The following is a 19806-nucleotide window of genomic DNA, read 5'->3' as shown; positions in this document are numbered from 1 at the left end:
TTTGTTTATTTATTTATTTATTTATTTATTTTCCCTATTTTTAAAGTAAGAGAGTGAAATTCAAAGAAGTTAGGTTATGAAATGCATAGTTTAGATATGCTTTAAAGCAACCAACTACAAGGTGCTTCTGGTACTACATGTAAATGTCACTTCATGTAAACGATCCTGATCCTGGCTTCTCAGTGCTGAGGCTCCTATAGCACTTTTTAGATTTCTCAGACTGCCTCCATTACCATTGTAATTTTTTTTTTTTTTTTTTACATTGGAAGAGGCCAGAGAGTCTCAGCTGTCACATCTAAAAGTTTAGTATGTTTGTATGATCCTTCCTTTGGCTTTATTTCCAATCTGAGACTTGATTGCTCTCAGTAACCCTGCAATAAGAGGGTGAAATATTTCTGGTAAAACTGACGAGTTTAAAGCCTGTTGTAAAATTTTGAAAGTTAAGGGGAAATCTCTGGTATTGGATTATTTATATAATAATTAAAAATTTTTAAACCCTTAAATATTTATTATACTAATGCCTCATTCACCTAGCATCAAGAAAGAATGAGTAATTGCTGATAAGTAAGTGTGGAATTTATCGAGTACTGAAACTGTATTACAACAAAAAATATCCTTTTTGGTAGAAATTTTCTAAAATATATATTTTCTTGTCATTTTTAATTTTTCTGGTCGTCTCAGGGTTTTCATTACAAATACATCAGTTATTATACCATGCTGAGATATATAATAGCACCTCAACAAAACATTGGAGTTTTTTACTGTTTGTAGATTACTGTCCTTTTCCAATTATTGTATATTTTTAATATAATTTTCCCCCAACTTCCTTGCTGACAAGCTTTCGTCTCTTGGTACTGTAAGCCAACCTCTTTCATGTATTATTTTCTAATTATGTTTTATATCTGCTGTAATGTAAGAAATGAATTAGTCAAGCTAAAAATCACTTATCTGGAATTTTAGAACTGTAAAAGGGTAATTATCATTTATCAAATAAGCTTCTTACCTTTTTAGACTGAACATATTTGAGGGCATGATAAAGAGTTATGGATTATTTTCAATACATGGAACATATGTATACATAATTTTGCATATTGTTTCAGGAGTTTTATAGTTTTCCTCAAGTTCTCTCATGGACATCAGATTAAAAACCTCTTGAACAAATTCACATTTGTCTAAGTTGCATTTATAAAAGCAGTGTTCCTGCTTGCAAACTCAATTTAGAAAATATCAAAGACATAAAGAACAACAGTGACAAAAAATGTTGATTCAGGAAGCATCAATTCTACCGACCATTGAGGATGACATTAACTACTTATTTAATTAGTGAATATCACTTTGGAATTACCAATAAATGAACTTAAAACTTTCACTGTGTTAGTTATCTATAGATAAAGGATCTTCCATGTTGGAATAAGTTCAGGGCTGACTGAAAGTTAGTAAACCTGATTCTCTCACTGTTAACTTCTTTGTCTTATGCCAGACAATTCACAAACCTTCCACTTTCCTCATCTGCAAAGCAAGAAAGTTGCACTAGTCTGGGAATCTCTAGTTCCTTGTAAAGCTAAAAAAGATAACATAAATAATAAAGGTCTGAATACAAAGAACTGACTTGGTTCTCCTATAAGCAGTATGGTCATTATGGTGAATATTTTGATTGCTTGGCTTCCTTATTTTCTGTGTGGCAGATAACAAAAATTCCAGATGAATCAGACAACTATCCATGGATGTTCTCAGTGTACAAAGCTTTATACAAGCTAACTGTAGTTAGATTGAAAAGAAGGCTAACCTTGTTAAATATTACCAGGTAGTACAGTACTATTTAGTGGTACATAATTGGCGCAGAATTAGAATTTTTTAGCATTTTTAATAATAGGACCCAAGGGTGACCCAAGATTCTGATGATGTTTTGCTGGTATTTGCCCTTATATAATTTGCAGATTTTTTTAGTCAGAGACTAAAAGTCAATTGGCTTTAGGTTTCCAAATTATCATTTATGGTTTTATTTTTTGTTTTTAATTAGGCAAGTGAAACTTGAGATGGATCAGTACAAAGAAGACCTATCTAAAATGGAAAAAGAAATAATGTACCTAAAACGAGATGGAGAAAATAAAGTAATGCATCTCTCTCAGTTAGACATGATCTTAGAACAGACAAAGACAGAACTAGATAAGAAGACAAATTCTGGTAAGCTAACAGGTTAGCTGAGCTTAGCTGCCTGTTTATTTATATTTAAAAAGTAGAATAAAGTGAGAATTTGGGTTAGTAGGATTGGAAAGGACAATATGTATTTTATAGCCTCTTGTAGATGAATAGAATTCGATATTCTTAATTATAATTATTTACAAATTTTTAATAAATGGTTTTTATATAGTTCTAAAATTATTCTCTCCGGCACATTGAGGTTAAATAAAATGTTTTTAAAACTAAAATTATTCTTTGCTTTCAACAGTGAAGGAATTAGAAAAATTACAACACCACACTGAAACTGAACTAACAGAAGCTTTGCAGAAACGGGAAGCATTAGAATCTGAACTCCAGAATGCTCATGGAGAATTAAAAAGTACTTTAAGACAACTTCAGGAATTGAGAGATGTACTACAGAAGGCTCAATTATCATTAGAGGAAAAATACACTACTATAAAGGATCTTACAGCTGAACTTAGGTGCGTTAAATAATAAGAAATGATATCACAATCACAGATATTTCACTTTATTACTCTGACTCCTTGGGTCATATAGTAAAGTTTTTTGCTTAATTCTGGATGTCTAAATTTCTCAACTGCCTTTGGCTCACTGTTCATCCTAGTCAGCCTGTCTTTATACTCCATCTAACTAGTTCAGCCATTACTTGTAACTAATATTTCTATCCTTGGTCTTTAGACCATTTTATTCTGACCCTCTCCTATATTATATAGTGGTAAAGAATAATTAGGGCAGTATACAGCAGTGGTTAATAGCCAAATGATATTAATAATAACATGTTTTCTTTATATTAAGCCTTTATTTTGTGCCAGGATTATGCCAGGGGCTCCCTATATGATCTTACTCATTTCTTTACAATAAACCTATCGTATACATATGAGCACCTTTTTACACTTGAGAAAACTGGGGCTTGAGAAAATTAAGTAAAATACTCAAACTTAGATAATAAGGTCCAGAGAAGGATGTTAAACACAAGTCTGACCAACTCTAAAATCTGGGTTCTTAGATTACCAGTGATAACATAAAATGCTGTTCCAGCACACATCTTTGGTCAGTGCGGGTAGAGAGCCAGACCAGAACTAAGATGTAGGAAATAGATTCTGAGAAGGAAAGCAGAATTACAAACCAGAATGTGAAATGTGGGATGACAGGAGAGAGAGAGCAGCAAGAAGACCCAGGAACTTAGATTAGATATCATCCCATGACTCAGTGAAGGACTCCCATCTCTTTTCTACCCACAAACTCATTCATAGTAAATTTCATATAGCTTTAAATACCGCGTGTCAGGGGCAGCCCAGGTGGCTCAGCGGTTTAGCGCCGCCTTCAGTCCAGGACATGATCCTGGTGTCCTGGGATTGAGTCCCACGTCAGGCTAACTGCATGGAGCCTGCTTCTCCCTCTGCCTGTGTCTCTGCCTCTCTCTCTCTCTCTCTCTCTTTCTCTGTTTGCCTCTCATGAATAAATAAATAAATAAAATCTTTAAAAATAAATAAATAAATACATACATACATACATACATACATACATACATACTGTGTGTCACACTTCCAGACTCACATCTCTAGTAATGATCTCTTCCCCAAACTGCAGACTCAAATATCTAATGATTTACTTGTTACCTTCACTCAGGTATTCTTTTTAAGATTTTATTTATTTATTCATGAGAGAGAGAGGCAGAGACCTAGGCAGAAGAAGAAGCAGGGTACCTGCAGGGAGCCCTATGTGGGACTTGATCCTGGAACCCCAGGATCACATCCTGAGCCAAAGGCAGATGCTCAACTGCTGAGCCACCCAGACATCCCTCACTCAAGTTTTTTTTTTTTTTCCTCCCTCAGGTATTTTTAAGAGGCATCTTAAACTTGGCCAAAACAGAACTCTTTTTTTTTCTTTATAACTCTACCCTTCATCCATCTCAGAATCAGGCAATTGCTCAAACCAGAAATCTGTTGTATCTCTTTTCCTCTCTGTTTTTTTTTTCATCCAGTCTTTAAGGAATTCATGTGAACTCTATTTCCAAACATATTCTGAAATCTGTTGATTTCTTGACCTCTTTTCTCTTACCACTTTAGCATAAGCCATCATCATATCTTACCTGGCCTGTTGCTGTGGTTTCCCTAACGGTCTCTCCAGTTAAATTCCTGACCCTCTCCACAGTCCATTTCAGTTTATGGAGTTAAGTTTATGATTTAAAACAGAAATGGATTTAAGTTTATTATTTAAAACATAAATTAGATTATAGTTTCATCCCTGCTTAAGCCTTCCAATTGCTTCCCAAAATATTCAGAATAAAATCCAAGCTCCTTGGGAAATGTAAATCAAAACTATAATAAGATACTGCTTCACACCCACTCAGATGACCATGATAAAAATAAAAAAACCCAAAACTGAAAATGACAAGTGTTAGCAAGTGTGTAGAGAAATTGTAACCCTCATACATTGACGTTGAGAAACTAAAATGATACAGTTGACTATGGAAGAGTGTTTGGCAGTTCCTCAATAAGTTAAACATAGAATTACCATGTAACTCATAAGTTATTTACCCAAAAGAGTTAAAAACAGATGTTCAAAAAAAATTGCACAAATGTTCATAGCAGCTCTATTAACAATAGTCACTAAGCAGAAACAACCCAAATATCTATCAGTAGTTGATAAATACAATGTGATATATACATACAGGGAATATTATTCAGTCATGAAAAGGAATAAAGTACTAATATCTGCTGTAACATAGATGAACCTTGAAAACATTAAGTTAAATAAAATAAACCAGATATGTGTGTATAATTCCATTTATGTGAAATATTCAGAATTAGCAAATCCATAAAGATAGAAAGCATCTTAATGATTGCTGGGAACCAGGCTGGGACAATGGAAAATAATTGCAGATGGATATGAAATTTTCATTTGGAGTGATGAACAAGTACTGGAAATAGTGGTGATGGTTACACAACATTGTGAATTTACTTAATGTAACTGAATTGTGTATACACTTTTAAGTGATCAAAATGATAAATGGTTAAAATGGTAAATCTTGTATGTATGTTACCACAATTAAAAAAAAAAGCCAAGCTCCTTAGCATAGAATATAAAGCCCTACATGATAGGGTTCCTGCCTGTTTCTCTGGCCTTATTTCATACTGTTCCCCTTTTTCCTGACCTTTTTGTTGGTACTTAAAACTTGATAAATTTTTCCTACCTTTTGACTTTGCGGTAGCTGTTTCTTTGGCCTGAAATAATGGTTCAATGGTCAACTTCTTGCCCTTCATGTTACTTCAGAAGGCCCTTTTCTGACCACCTACTCTCAAGTAGCTACCCAGGCACTATCTCATCACTGTATTTAATGCTCTAACATAGCACTTTATATTTTTCTTGTTTCTTATTTATAGTCTGTCTTCTTTACTGGACCTATTCATATGTATGCTCCATGTGATGAAGGACATCTGTTTTGTTGACTATTAAATTCAAAGTACATAGAATCCTGATATATAGGAAGCATCCAGTAAATATTTGCTAAATGGTTAAGTGAATGAATGGATGAAAGAAGTAAAAATGAAATCTTAAATTCTAGCTAATGGCTGAATTTTTGGAAGCTCAGCTATTCACTTATACAATGATTATCTTTAGAATTCATTTAATAATAACTTATTAGTGTAGCCTTGTATTTTATAACTGCTGAGATCTTTTTTTTTTAAGATTTTGTTTATTCATGAGAGACACAGAGAGGCAGAGACATGGGCAGTGGGAGAAGCAGGCTCCCTGAGGGGAGACCAATGTGGGACTCCATCCCAGGACCCCAAGATTGTGACCTGAGCCGAAGACAGACACTTAGCCACTAAGCCACCCAGGCGTCCCAACTGCTGAGATCTTTTTATAAGTACTGAAAATCTTTTTTTAAAAGATTTTTTGAAAAAGAACCTTTAAAAAAAAAAGATTAAAAAAAGCCTTTTAAAAAGATTCTTTTAAAAAAGAATCTTTTTAAAAAAGATTTTTTAGAAAGGAATCTTTAAAAAAAAGATTTTTAAAAAAAGAATCATCTTTTTAAAAAGATTTGACTGATTGATTTGAGAAAGAGAGAGAGAAGAGCAGCATGTGAGTGAGGGAAGGAGCAGAGGGAAAGGGACAGACAGACTCTGTGCTGATTATAGAGCCTGATGTGGGGCTTGATCCCATGACCCAGAGATCATGACCTGAGCTGAAATCAAGAGTTGGTCACTCAACTGACTTAGCCACCCAAGCGCCCCTAATTGCTAAGACTCTTAAGAGAATAGTAAATAGTTTATAAAAGAATTTCAGAATCTGCTTTTTAAAACCAGTACCTTTGTTCAGTATTGTTCATATTTAAGACTGGAAAACCACATGAAGATTTTAAAGGTCAACATTTTTATTTTTTATCTTTTTAAGTATTTTATTTACTTATTCATGAGAGACACAGAGAGAGGCAGAGAGAGAGGCAGAGACAGGAGAAGCTGGCTCCATGCAAGGAGCCTGATAGGGGACTCAATCCCAGGACTCTAGGATCATTCCCTGAGCCGAAGACAGATGCTCAACCGCTGAGCCACCCAGGTGTCCCAACAACATTTTTAGCCTTTGTCGTATCAGAACATAGAGTTCCAAATTAAAATTCTTTTATTGCATTTTCTGATCTGCGTGGTAGTAGTCATAAAGTTGTGTCAGTATTAAGCATTTTTATAGTATAAAATTATAAATAAAGGATTTAGGAGAGCTAGAATTTATTTAAAAAATTTCTGTATTAGACTCCAATACTTCACTATATGTAAGGTGTCATTTGAGTAAAATTCCCATGAGAAACACAGTGGTCATTTACTGAGCTATGGATATCAGAGATACCAACCATGAGATAAATGCCTCATTCATTTGCAATAAACTTACAGCGATGATACAGAAAAGACTTTCAAATGCTTCCTTGACCTGTAAATGAAAAATTTGTACATATTTTAAAAACTCTTACACTAATTCAGCCTTATACCTTGGGAGTGCTTTAACATTTAGCTTAAATTGTCTATAGTAGTAGTGTTAGAGTTAACTTTTGCCTTTTGCGAATACTCTATTAAAGTAACTGTATTAATATCAATCATTTTCTTTATACATTATTTCTTTAATTTGAGCCCTTTCAACCAGAAATAATTGCATATGTCTTATCACTTAAAGGAAGGTAACCCAGTTGACTTAATTTTTAAAAAACGTAATATTCCTACTATTTGCTTTGTTCTTTTTCTTTTGGTGAATTACAGAGAATGCAAAATGGAGAATGAAGATAAGAAGCAAGAACTCCTTGAAATGGATCAGGCACTTAAGGAGAGAAATTGGGAACTAAAGCAAAGAGCAGCTCAAGTTAGTTTTCTTACTTATAATTTAATGAAATTTTCTGTTACAGTGCAGTCATTCAGGGTTTCAGAGGTCACCACTTTTTTGGCAAAATGGACATTTTTAAAGCATATATGTTTTTCTGTGCACATTAATATTTTTTTTTAAAGATTGATTGATTGATTGATTGATTTATGATAGACACAGAGAGAGAGAGGCAGAGACACAGGAGGAGGGAGAAGCAGGCTCCATGCCGGGAGCCCGACGCGGAACTCGATCCCGGGACTCCAGGATCGCGCCCTGGGCCAAAGGCAGGCACTAACTGCTGAGCCACCCAGGGATCCTGCACATTAATATTTTAAAAATTAGAAATATATCTTCATCCTGCTATTTTTATAGCAAGTGGATTTTTGAGAATGAAGGTTAGCTTAGTGTTTGAACCTTTTTATCTCTTACATTACTGCATATCAGGAGACAATAGGATTAGAAGAGTTACTCTAACTCCTTTAAATAGTGTGTTTGTTGGAGGAACAAAAATATTCAAAAGGCATTATTTAGCAGCATCTTTTTTAAAGTCTTTATTTCTTAGACCAATTTTAGGTTCACAGTGACATAGAGCAGACGGTACAGAGATTTCCCATATACTCCTTGTTGCCATAAACACCCAGCCTTCCCCATTATCAACATTCCCCACCTGAGTGGTACATTTGTTAATAGTTGATGAGCACACACATAATCACCCAAACCCCATAATTTACATTACAGTTCACTCTTGGTGTGTATATTCTCTGAGTTTGGACAAATGTTTAATGACATGTATCCATCTTATGGTATCATCCAGGGTATTTTCACTGCCCTAAAAATCCACAATGCTCCACCTAGTCATCCTTCTTCCTCTTCCCCAATCCTAATAACCACTGATTTTTTTATTGTCTCATTTTCCCTTTTCCAGAATGTCATATAGTTGAAATCATATAGTACATAGTCTTTTCATATTGAGTTATCTCAGTAATATTCATTTAAGTTTTCTCTACATCTTTTCATTGCTTAATACCTTATTTCTTTTAGCACTGAATAATATTCCATTGTCTAGGTTTACTAGAGTTTACTTACCTACTGAAGGACATCTTGGTTGCTTCTAAGTTTGACATTTATAAATAAAGCTGCTGTCAACATCTGTGTACAGGTTTTTGTGTAGATATAAGTGTTCAACTCCTTTTAATTACCAAGGGCCAAGGTTGCTGGATCATATGGTAAGATTATGTTTAGTTTTTAAAAACACTTCCAAATTGTGTTCCCAAGTGGCTTGTACCATTTTTGCATTCTTACCAGCAATGAATTTGAATTCCTGTTGCTCCACTTTCTGGGTAGCATTTGATGTTGTCAATGTTTTGGATTTTGGCCGTTCTAATAGGGGTATAGTGGTATCTCCTTGTTAATTTGCACTTCTCAGATGACATATGACATAGGGGGTATTTTCCTGTGCTTATTTTTCTTTTTCTTTTTTTTTTTTAATTTTTATTTTATTTATTTATGATAGGCACACAGTGAGAGAGAGAGAGGCAGAGACACAGGCAGAGGGAGAAGCAGGCTCCATGCACCGGGAGCCTGACGTGGGATTCGATCCTGAGTCTCCAGGATCGCGCCCTGGGCCAAAGGCAGGCGCCAAACCGCTGCGCCACCCAGGGATCCCTCCTGTGCTTATTTTTCTATCTGCATATCTTCTTTGGTGAGGTGTGTTACAGTGTTTGGCTCATTTTTTAATTGAGTTGTTTTCTTATTGTTGGATTTTAAGAGTTCTTTGTATATTTTGGATACAAGTGCTTTTTCAGAGGTGTTTTTTACAAATATTTTCTTCCAGTTTGTGGCTTTTATTCATAGTCTTTTGACACTAGCTTTTACAGAGCAGAAGTTTTTAATTTTAATGATGTCCAGCTTATTAAGTATTCCTTTCGTGAATTGTACCTTTGGCTTTCTATCTAAAGAGTCCACCCATGGTCATCCAAGATATTCCTCTGTTATCTTCTAGAAGTTTTATAGTTTTGCAAGCCAAGCTATATCTAGGTCTGTGATCCACTTTGAGTTAATTTTTGCAAAAGGATGTGGTCTAGATTTATTTTTTTGCATGTTGTCCACTTATTCTAGCACCATTTGTTGAAAAGACTTTTTTCTCCATTGTATTGCCTTTGCTCCTCTGTCAAAGGTTAGTTAACATAGTTTCTAGGTTCTATTCTGTACAATTATTTATTCACCTGTTTTGGTTTGGGTTTTGTTTTTTTGTTTGTTTGTTTTTGCCAGTACCACAGTCTGTTTACTGTAACTGTTTAGTGTCTTGAAGTCAGATAATGTCACTTTTCCAACTTTGTAATTCTTTAGTATCATGTTGGATATTCTGGATGTTTTACTCTCCATGTAAGCTTCAGAATCAGTTTGTCAATATCCACAAATTAACTTGCTGGAATTTTGATTGGAATTGCCTTGAATGTATAGATTTAGTTAGGAAGAACTGACATCTTGAATCTTGATGATACTGAGTCTTCCATGAACATGGACTCTCTATTTGTTTTCTTTGATTTCTTTCATTGGAGTTTTATAGTTTCTCTTTATAGATCTTATATATATTTGGTTAGAGTTATAACTAAGTATTTTGTTTTGGGAGGTGCTAATGTAAGTCATATTATGTTTTTAATTTCAAATTCTTGTTTATTGCTGGTACACAGGAAAGTGACTAATGTGTATTCCTTGTATCTTACAACCCTGCTATAATCATTTACTAGCTCTAGGAATTATTTTGGCAAATTTTTTGGATTTTCTCCCTAGATGATTATGTCATTTGTAAACATAGTTTTGTATTCCTTCCTAATACATATATCTTTTATTTCTTTTACTTGTCCTACTGCAGTAGCTAGGACTGCTAGGACAGTGTTGAAAAACAATAGTGAGAAAGAATATCCTTGCCTTGTATCTGATCTTAGTGGGAATGCTTTGAGTTTCTCACCATTAAGTATGAAACTAGCTGTTGTTTTTCTGTAGATATTCTTTATAGAGTTGGAGAAGTTCCACTCTATTCCTTGTCTACTGAGAGTTTTTATCGTGAATGGGTGTTGAAATGTCTTTGGTTTGGGTATTAGGGTAGTACTGGCCTCATAGAATGAATTAGAAAGTATTTCCTCTGCTTTTGTCTTCTGAATTGGATTGTAGAGAATTGGTATAATTTCTCTCAGTGAAGCCATTTGGACCTGCTGCTTTCTATTTGGGAATTAATTAAAATCTATTTGGGAATTTAATTAATTAAAATCATTAATTTAATTTCTTTAATAAATATAAGCTTATTTAGGTTGTCTTTTCTTGGATGAGTTATGGCAGATTCTGTCTTTCAAGTAATTTGTGTATTTCATCTAATTTTATTAAATTTGTAATCAGAAAGTTGTTACAGTATTCCTTATCCTTTTAATGTCTTTGAGAGTTTTATTAATATCTTCTCTTTCATTTCTGATTACTAATTCATGTCCACTCCGTTTTTCTTAGCCTAGGTAGGGGCATATTGATTTTATTGATCTTTTCAAGAATCAGCTTTTGGGTTTTGTTGATTTTCTCTCTTTATTTCCTAATTTTAGTTTAACTGATTTGTGCTGTTTTATTTTTTTCTTTTTTGTTTACTTTAGATTTAATTTCATCTTCTTTTTCTAGCTTCCGAGAGTGGAAGCTTAAATGATTGATTTCAGATCTTTTCTTCTTTTCTAATATATGCATTTAATGCTGTACATTTTCCTCCAAACACTGCTTTTGCTACATTCCACAATTTTTGCTATGCTACATTGTATTTAGCAGCTTTTATCTAGCATAAAATGAGAAATCATTTATTTGTCATTTATGAACATAGTTATAGCTTTAAGATTCTATAATACAAGGCTTAAGATTTAGTATTAATAAGCAATTAATATTTTTCTGACTTTTTAAAATAATTTGAGGTGAGTTTATGTTTCAGTATTATCTACTGTAAACAATTTTAAAACACATTCCAAGCATGCAATTTTTTGTGTTACAATAAAGTTGAGTAATAGTTTAATGTTACTTTTGTATTGAGGTTACACATTTGGATATGACTATTCGTGAGCACAGGGGAGAAATGGAACAGAAAATAATTAAATTAGAGGGTACTCTGGAGAAATCAGAATTGGAACTTAAAGAATGCAACAAACAGGTAAATTATTTTAAATTACATGTTTTATATTGTTTTTAAAAACAACATTTAAAAATTTGTTATTTTTAAAATGACATTCACATAATGTGGCTTTTTTATAAAATACATACAATAAAAATACTACATAATTTTAATCACCTTGTGCATGCTACTTTAAATTCATTTTTCTCTTAACTTTTCCCCCAGTTTTATTGACCTATAATGACAGAAATTGCGTATATTTGAGGTGTACAATGTTTTGATGTACACTGAAATAATTATCACAATCAAGCTAATTAACATATCCACCTCAATTATTTTAATTATTTATTTTTGCTGAGGATGCTTAAGATCTATTTTCTTTTTTTTATTTTTATTTTTTTAAGATCTATTTTCTTAGCAAACTTCAAGCATACATTTATTACTAACTATAGTCATGTGCCATACATTAAATTTCCAGAATTATCTTTTTCAACTGAAACCTTACATACCTTGACCAGCATTTCCTCATTTTCCTCACTCCTCAGCCCCTGGTAATTACCCTCTTAATGTTATTTTAAATGTAGTTTTTCTTGTCTCAGTGTGTCTACCTATTTACCATCATGTGTACATGTTTGAATATGTATAAAATATCTCTGGAAGGATTTCTAATTCTCTTAACTAATGCGGTTGCCACTAAGGAAAGAACACAATGGAAAGGGAACTTTGTTTTCATTAACAATATTTGTCTCCCCTTGCACATATTACCTATAAAACAACTTGTAAGGCCATGTAACATTTGTTTTCTTGACCCCAATTTTCCTTTCTTACACAAATGTGATTGAGACTTTCATTTCTTTTGGTATATTGTAGGTATACAAGAATTCTGATGTTAATGTCTAAGTTATGGTGGTCCTAAAAACACATTTTTATATTTTACTACTTGATATATATGTATTTGACACTTGACTTACTTGGACTGCAGTTATGATTAAAGAATTTTTCCGGGCAGCTCTGGTGGCTCAGCGGTTTAGCACCACCTTTGGCCCAGGGCGTGATCCTGGAGACCCAAGATCGAGTCCCAGATTGGGCTCCCTGCATGGAGCCTGCTTCTCCCTCTGTCTGTCTCTCATGAATAAATAAATAAAATCTTTAAAAAAAAAAAAAAGAGAGAATTTTTTCTTAGCTACATTAATATTGCTCTGTTTAAATTTCAGATAGAAAGTTTGAATGAAAAATTGCAAAATTCCAAAGAACAGCTTCGAGAAAAAGAATTTGTAACACTACAAAATGAACAGGAGATAAGCCAACTGAGAAAGGAAAATGAACGAACACAACAAAAGATGAAAGAAATGGAAAGTGTAAGCAAACTATTTTCTGCCTAAGGAACAAAGTAAAATTATATAAAAAGTGATATAAATCTTTGTTTTAAACCAGTTGGTTTCAATATATAGAAACTGTGCCATAAATATTTTTAGGCTAATTATTTGTGTCAGATAATTATTAGTTTCTTTGTTCTTTTTAAGTATTTTACTCTGATGTTCCAGTCATAGGCAAGGGCATCATCATACTTCTCTTTATATTGCCTGCAGGCATCGGCGTGATATCTCTCACATAGTAAATGCACAATATGTGCTCACTTGGTCAACAAATATTTATTGAGAACCTACTGTGTGATAGAGCTGGAGATACAGATATTGATAAGATATACTCATTTGTCCTTGAGGAACTCCATCCAGAGAATGAATGAACAGATGACAATTGTACATATGAAGTTTGATGACTTCGTATCATCAGTTTGTCTGTGTGTTGACTGGTGAACCCATTCTACCGACTTGCCTTTTTATTTTTATTTTTTTTAATATTATTTATTTATTTATTCATGAGAGACACAGAGCATGAGAGAGAGAGGCAGAGACACAGGCAGAGGGAGAAGCAGGCTCCCCATAGGGAGCCTGATGTGGGACTCGATCCTGGGTCTCCAGGATCACAACCCAGGCTGAAGGCAGCACTAAACCGCTGAGCCGCCCAGGCTGCCCCCACTTGCCTTTTTAAAAAGTGAATTTGCTTCTAAGAGCTCTCATAGATGTAATTTCTTTTTGTTTTTAAATACTGTACTCAACTTTAAAACTTCATATAAGCTCTTTATTGTGTTTGATTATCTGATTGCTCCAGTAGAATGTAGAATCCATAAGGTTAGCCATTTTGTCTCTTTTCACTTATAAATCCTCAGTACCTAAAACAGCACATATCACATAGTAAGCATGAATAAATATTTGTTAAATTCTTTTTTTTTTAAGATTTTATTTATTTATTCATGAGAGACACAGAAAGAGAGGCAGAGATATAGGCAGAGGGAGAAGCAGGCTCCTCGCAGGGAGCCCAAAGTGGCACTTGATCCCCAGACCTGGGATCATACCCTGAGCCAAAGGCAGACTCTCAACCACTGAGCCACCCAGGCGTCCCAATATTTGTTGAATTATATACACAAATTAAGCAGGATCTGTGAGAACAAGTTTGGACCCCAGGGAAAACAAAATGATTATTGGCCCAATCATTTCATGTTCCTTAACAAAGGCTGGCTAAAAATAGTTACATGAAATTTATATTGATATGTAATACAGTTAGACCCAAGGTTCCATTCCATACATCAGGATCCTAATGATTTGTACTCATTTCTTTCCTTCTTATCAGCCCTAAAGTCAAGTGTCATTACCTACCTTCTAATCTCCCTCACTAAGCTAATTTAGAACTAACTTACTTTTCACTGATTTTTTTTCCTCTAAGAAGATAATACTAGGGATTTAGTTTAGTAATGTGGAAGTGTTTAGGAAGGAGTAGCAGTCCCAATGACAAATTTTACTTTTACAGAGAATAAGGTCATGACCTTAACACAAACATGTGGATTAATGGTTAGTTTCAGGTATTCATGCCAATACATTCTCTATTTGTTTCTAAGTATCAGTTTCACAGTGTGGATGATATGCATTTTATGTTCAATTTTATAGAGATCAAGTTGGGATGGGGGAAATCACTTATTAAAAGAGAAATCAGAATAAGAAATAAGTTATCTATATTATTTAATTTTGAAACCTACAAATATTTTGTGTATCTCAGGTTATGAAAGAACAGGAACAGTACATTGCAACTCAGTACAAGGAAGCCATAGATATGGATCAAGAATTGAGGCTGACTCGGGAGCAGATGCAGAACTCTCATACAGAACTGATGGAAGCTCGTTGTCAACAAGTTCAAGCACAGAGAGAAATAGAAAGGCTCTCTAGTGAACTGGAGGAAATAAAGCAACTCTCTAAAGAAAAAGTAATCCCTATTCTAAATAATTTTACCTTACTAAAAATCTTTAAAATTTTAGCATTTATGTTTTCAAATCGTAGATTGTATTAACTGTGTTATACTAAATTTATTTAATGCCACTGAATTTACACTTAAAAGTGGTTAAAGTGGTAAACTTTATGTTACAGATATTTTATTGAAATTTTAAGAAGAAAAATGTTGTATTTAGCATAGCTTAGTAATACAACTAGGAAATCCTGCAGAACTGAGCTTTAGCCAAACTAATTAGTCTTCAGTAAATTGCATTATAAAGTACTTTTAGACTTTGAAATGAATTTAACCTATCATTTGAGGGGAAAAAAAAGTTAATCTTTTTTGAGTAAAATTTTTACATTTGTAGCTACTGTTATAAGTGAAACTGACAATCTAAAGTTATAGCTGTTATGAAGCCTGTAGTCCAGAACCCTTAGGAAGAGAAATTGCTTTTATTTCTCTTTTGCAAGAACAATAATATAAATTATTTTCCCTCAGTATTTGTTAGAAGATTAACAACTCTGCTTAAAAAATGCTTGGATTGATATGGTTAAGTTAATTACCTAGACTTTGAGAAAAATGTATTTATTGGTGTTTCAGGAAAGTGCCTGTGGATTTCTGCTTTTTATTATGGTTACTGATATAAGAATGTGCTAAAGTAACTTTACATTTAATTTTGGTAAACTTAATGCTTTTTATTCACATTTCTGATTAGTTAGACTAATAAGGAATATATAAGGAATTTTTATTAGAATATATTAGGCATTTGGAAGTCTCCTAGGAAAAGCTCCTGAGAAGCTATCTACTTTCATCTCTGTCCTTATCAGTAGTATCGAAGTATAGTACAATTGATTTTATGTGGATAAGGTAAGCTTAATTAATCAAAAAGTGAGTGAAAGTAAGGACTTATTTAAAGTGAGTTTATTTTTTTTCAAGTTTTATTTAAATTCAAACTAGTTTCAGGTGTAGAATTTAGTGATTCAGCACTTACATACAACATCCGGTGCTCATCACAAGTGCCCTCCTTAATCTCCATCACCTGTTTAACCCTTCCTCCTATCTACCTCCCCTCTTGTGACCATCAGTTTGTTCTCTATAGTTAAGAGTCTGTTTCTTGATTTGCCTCTGTTCTCCCTCATCCCTGAATGTTTATTTTGTTTCTTAAATTCCACATATGTGTGAAATCATACGGTATTTTGTCTTTCTCTGATTTACTTCACTTAGCATAATTCTCTCTAGCTGTATCCATGTCATTACAAATGGCAAGATTTCATTCTTTTTTGTATGGCTGAGTAATATTCCATTGTGTGTGTGTGTGTGTGTGTATGTGTGTGTATACCACCTCTTCTTTTTTTTTTTTTTTAACCATCTTATTTATTTATTCATGAGAAACACAGAGAGAGAGACAGAGACATAGGCAGAGGGAGAAGCAGGCTCCCTCTTGGGACCCTGATGCAGGACTTGATCCCAGGACTCCGGGATCACAACCTGAGCCAAAGGCAGACGCTCAACCACTGAGCCACCCAGGTGACCCTATACCACCTCTTCTTTATCCATTCATCAATTGATGGATATTTGGGCTTTTTCCATAATTTAGCTATTGTTGATGCTATAAATATCAGGGTGCACGTATCCTTTCAAATCAGTGTTTTTGTATCCTTTGGATAGATAAATGCCTAGTAATACATTGCTAGATACTAAGGTAGTTCTATTTTGACCTTTTTGAGGAACCTCCATACTGTTTTCCAGAGTAGCTGCATCAGTTTGCATTCCGACTGACAGTGTAAGAAGGTTCCCCTTTCTTTGCATCCTTGGCAACACCTGTTGTTTGTGTTGTTGTTTTTGGCCATTTTGAGGTGATATTTCATTGTAGTTTTGATCTGTTAAAAGGACAGTTTAAGATAAAATATTTCAACTCAAAACTCAGAGTATATGTTCATATGTAAATCATTTAATTTAGGACTAAACCTTATTTTTTGTGAGTATGGGTAGGGCCTTTGATTAGAATTCCACCCACTTTTTGCATTCCATACTCCTATTCCATCATCTGTTGTTTCCAATTTTCATTTTAAAGTAAAAGGAGGATTAAAAAGACATTTGTAAATCAATCAGAATATAACGTCTTTTGTTTTACATGGGGCTTCTCACAGTATTTTACAACTAATTTCACTGCTTTAATTGGGTAAAAAATGTTTGTGACTCATTCATTGAGCTGCTTCAAAGCATATAACTTTCTTTTCATATAAAAACTTTCTTTTTTGCATGTGTATTTCCTCAATGTTCATACATAATGTATATTAGAATTGCATACTTACAGTCACAAGCACAACTAGTATAAATAGGTTTGGGTAAATACACAACTAACTTTTTAAAAATACTTTTTTTATTTGAGAGAGAGCACACCAGTGGGGGGAAGGGACATAGGGAGAAGCTGACTCCTCACTGATCACAACCCAAGTGAAAGGCAGATGCTTAACTGACTGAGCCACCCAGATGCCCCACAACTGACCCTTGATAAGCAAACAGTGCATCTGGTGAACAAAATGCACAGGGAAACCTTAGAGTAGACTTACCTGCCGAAGTTCAACATGCTTTGGTTATTCATTTGTTTTACAGAATGCATTGGTTAGTGAACTTCCATTATTTTATAAACAATATACCATTACAATACAATCCCATTCATAGTTCCTTCAATGTCTAGATTTTAAAGTACATCATTTAATAAGTTAACTCTGTGTATGAGTGCTTATATAGTATTATAAAAGATTAAAGTACTTCCATAAATGCACATGATTGGTTTAGCTATAGTAACCAAATAAATAACCTTTCCTTAATATGTTATTTTTAAGGAAGCTCATGGACACCATTTAGCTGAAGAGTTGGGGGCTTCTCAAGTACGTGAAGCTCATTTAGAAGCAAGAATGCAAGCAGAAATCAAGAAATTGTCAGCAGAAGTAGAATCTCTCAAAGAAGCTTATCATCTGGAGGTAAAGAAAGATGTAATTTGTTCTAGTATTCCCTGCTAAAGAGGATTGACCTATCTGGACAAAAGTATAAATCTAGCTTCTAAATGTTCATCATAGAATAACTCATTGTGGTCCTCATTTCTGGTAGCTTAATATAACTTTCACTTCATATCCAGTGAGATAATATACTGTGGGGTTAAGAGCCTAAATTCTTGAGGCAGGTAGTCTAAATTTCACCTTATCATTTAGCACTTATGTGACCTTGAACAATTAACATCTTTAAAATGGGTAATAATCATATGTACCTCATAGAAATGTGTTGAGGATTAAATGAATAGAGTTAAAGTTCTTAGACAAGAGGCTGGCTCATCATCATCATCCATCACCATCATCAGTTATAAAATAGCACCTGACAAAACTGGAGATACTCAGTAAACAGCATAAGCAGTTTCGTGTGACATGAATCTATAATGCTTTGCAATTTCCAACATTTGTTCTGATAGTGAATTAGGCAATATTAGAACTTGGTGCTTTTTATCTACTAGTATGTCCTGAGCCTTTATAGAAATGAGCAGTGTTAGCAATTAGAATAGCATTTCTTGTCTTTTTTAAAAACTACATTTAAAGATATCTAAAATGTATGTATTAAACCTAAATCAATTACTTATGGAGTTCTAATAAAGCATTTCTCTCTGTTTCAAGGATTACAAATACATTTATATTGAACTCCTTTCAAAGGAGTTTGGGACTATCTTTGTGAGGGATTGGCAGGGCCTGTAGTCCACCTTGTCTTGCTTAAATGCATTTAGATTCAGATATCTTTGAAAATGTTGTGTCTGCCAAATAAAACACATTCGCAAGCTGAATCCAAATAGTAGGCTAAGCGATTTCAATCCTTGGTCTTTAGAGACAAGTGGAATGCTATTGGATTCAACATAATTATTTAATAAATATTAGCTACTCAATCAAGTGACCATCAGTAATACTAGTCCAGCTCAAGTGTTTACCAGCAAGTATTCTTTGGAGTTTTATTATGTAGACTCTGTTCTGACTCAGTTTTTTTACTTTAAGTTTTATAAGCCCTCTGAAATGATTCATAAGCAGGTAGTACATGAAATGAATTGTAAAAATAGGTTTTACTACTGCTGTTTAATATTTGTTACAAATGTCTTATATACGTATGATATAAAAATTTGTAATTTTTTTATCCTCTTTGGTGCTTGACAAAAAATTATTTTTAAAGCATATATGTTTGAATATAAAAATGAAGGAATATGGCATTAAAGCAACAGAGTTAGTAAAAAAAGGTTCAACAATTTTTAACAGCATTTTAAAAATTACAGGTTTCAGAATTGTCAGAAAAATAACTTAATAGTAATTGCAAAACCATTGATATTTTTAATAAGAATTAGGTTTTTTTAAGTTTTCATTATGGAAAATTTTAAAAGAATGGTATAAATCCTCCTATACTATTCAACTTTAATAATTGTCAACTAATGTGATTTCACTATAAGTATATTGACTGTTTCTTTTTAAAAGAGAATACTTTTGAGAATGAAAAAGGAGGGCTGTTTATAACTACACCAGAACACCAGACATAAAACCTGATCCATCTTAAGCAAACTGGGAAGTATGATAACCATATCTTTAACCTCACTCACTTCCCTTCCCCCACATACCTCATTCTATTTTGTGTGGGGTTTCTTTAAAGATTTTATTTATTTGAGAGAGATAAAGAGAGAACACAGCAGGGGGAGGGGCAGAGGGAGAAGCAGACTCTCCGCTGAGCAGGGAGCTTGATGTAGGAGTTGATCCCAGGACCCA

At 33.6% G+C, this 19806-nt stretch overlaps 1 protein-coding gene across 19 annotated transcripts in view; it reads left to right on the top strand.

Annotated features, from left to right (window-relative positions):
- CCDC18 (coiled-coil domain containing 18) overlaps positions 1–19806 on the top strand; it is a 101550-nt gene that overhangs the window by 56619 nt on the left and 25125 nt on the right. For 16 of the 19 annotated variants that reach the window (XM_072754606.1, XM_072754595.1, XM_025996515.2 and 13 more), the window contains 7 exons: positions 2021–2184; positions 2450–2663; positions 7455–7554; positions 11615–11731; positions 12907–13050; positions 14807–15010; positions 17866–18003. In XM_072754606.1, coding sequence (XP_072610707.1) covers positions 2021–2184; positions 2450–2663; positions 7455–7554; positions 11615–11731; positions 12907–13050; positions 14807–15010; positions 17866–18003 — 1081 coding nt within the window. The remainder of the gene's footprint in view (positions 1–2020; positions 2185–2449; positions 2664–7454; positions 7555–11614; positions 11732–12906; positions 13051–14806; positions 15011–17865; positions 18004–19806) is intronic. The other 3 variants (XM_072754607.1, XM_072754596.1, XM_072754597.1) reach the window with 2 other exon arrangements.

The sequence above is a fragment of the Vulpes vulpes genome, chromosome 3, assembly GCF_048418805.1.
Source record: "Vulpes vulpes isolate BD-2025 chromosome 3, VulVul3, whole genome shotgun sequence".
Lineage (NCBI taxonomy): Eukaryota > Metazoa > Chordata > Mammalia > Carnivora > Canidae > Vulpes > Vulpes vulpes.
This window is presented reverse-complemented; position numbering and strand designations above follow the sequence as displayed.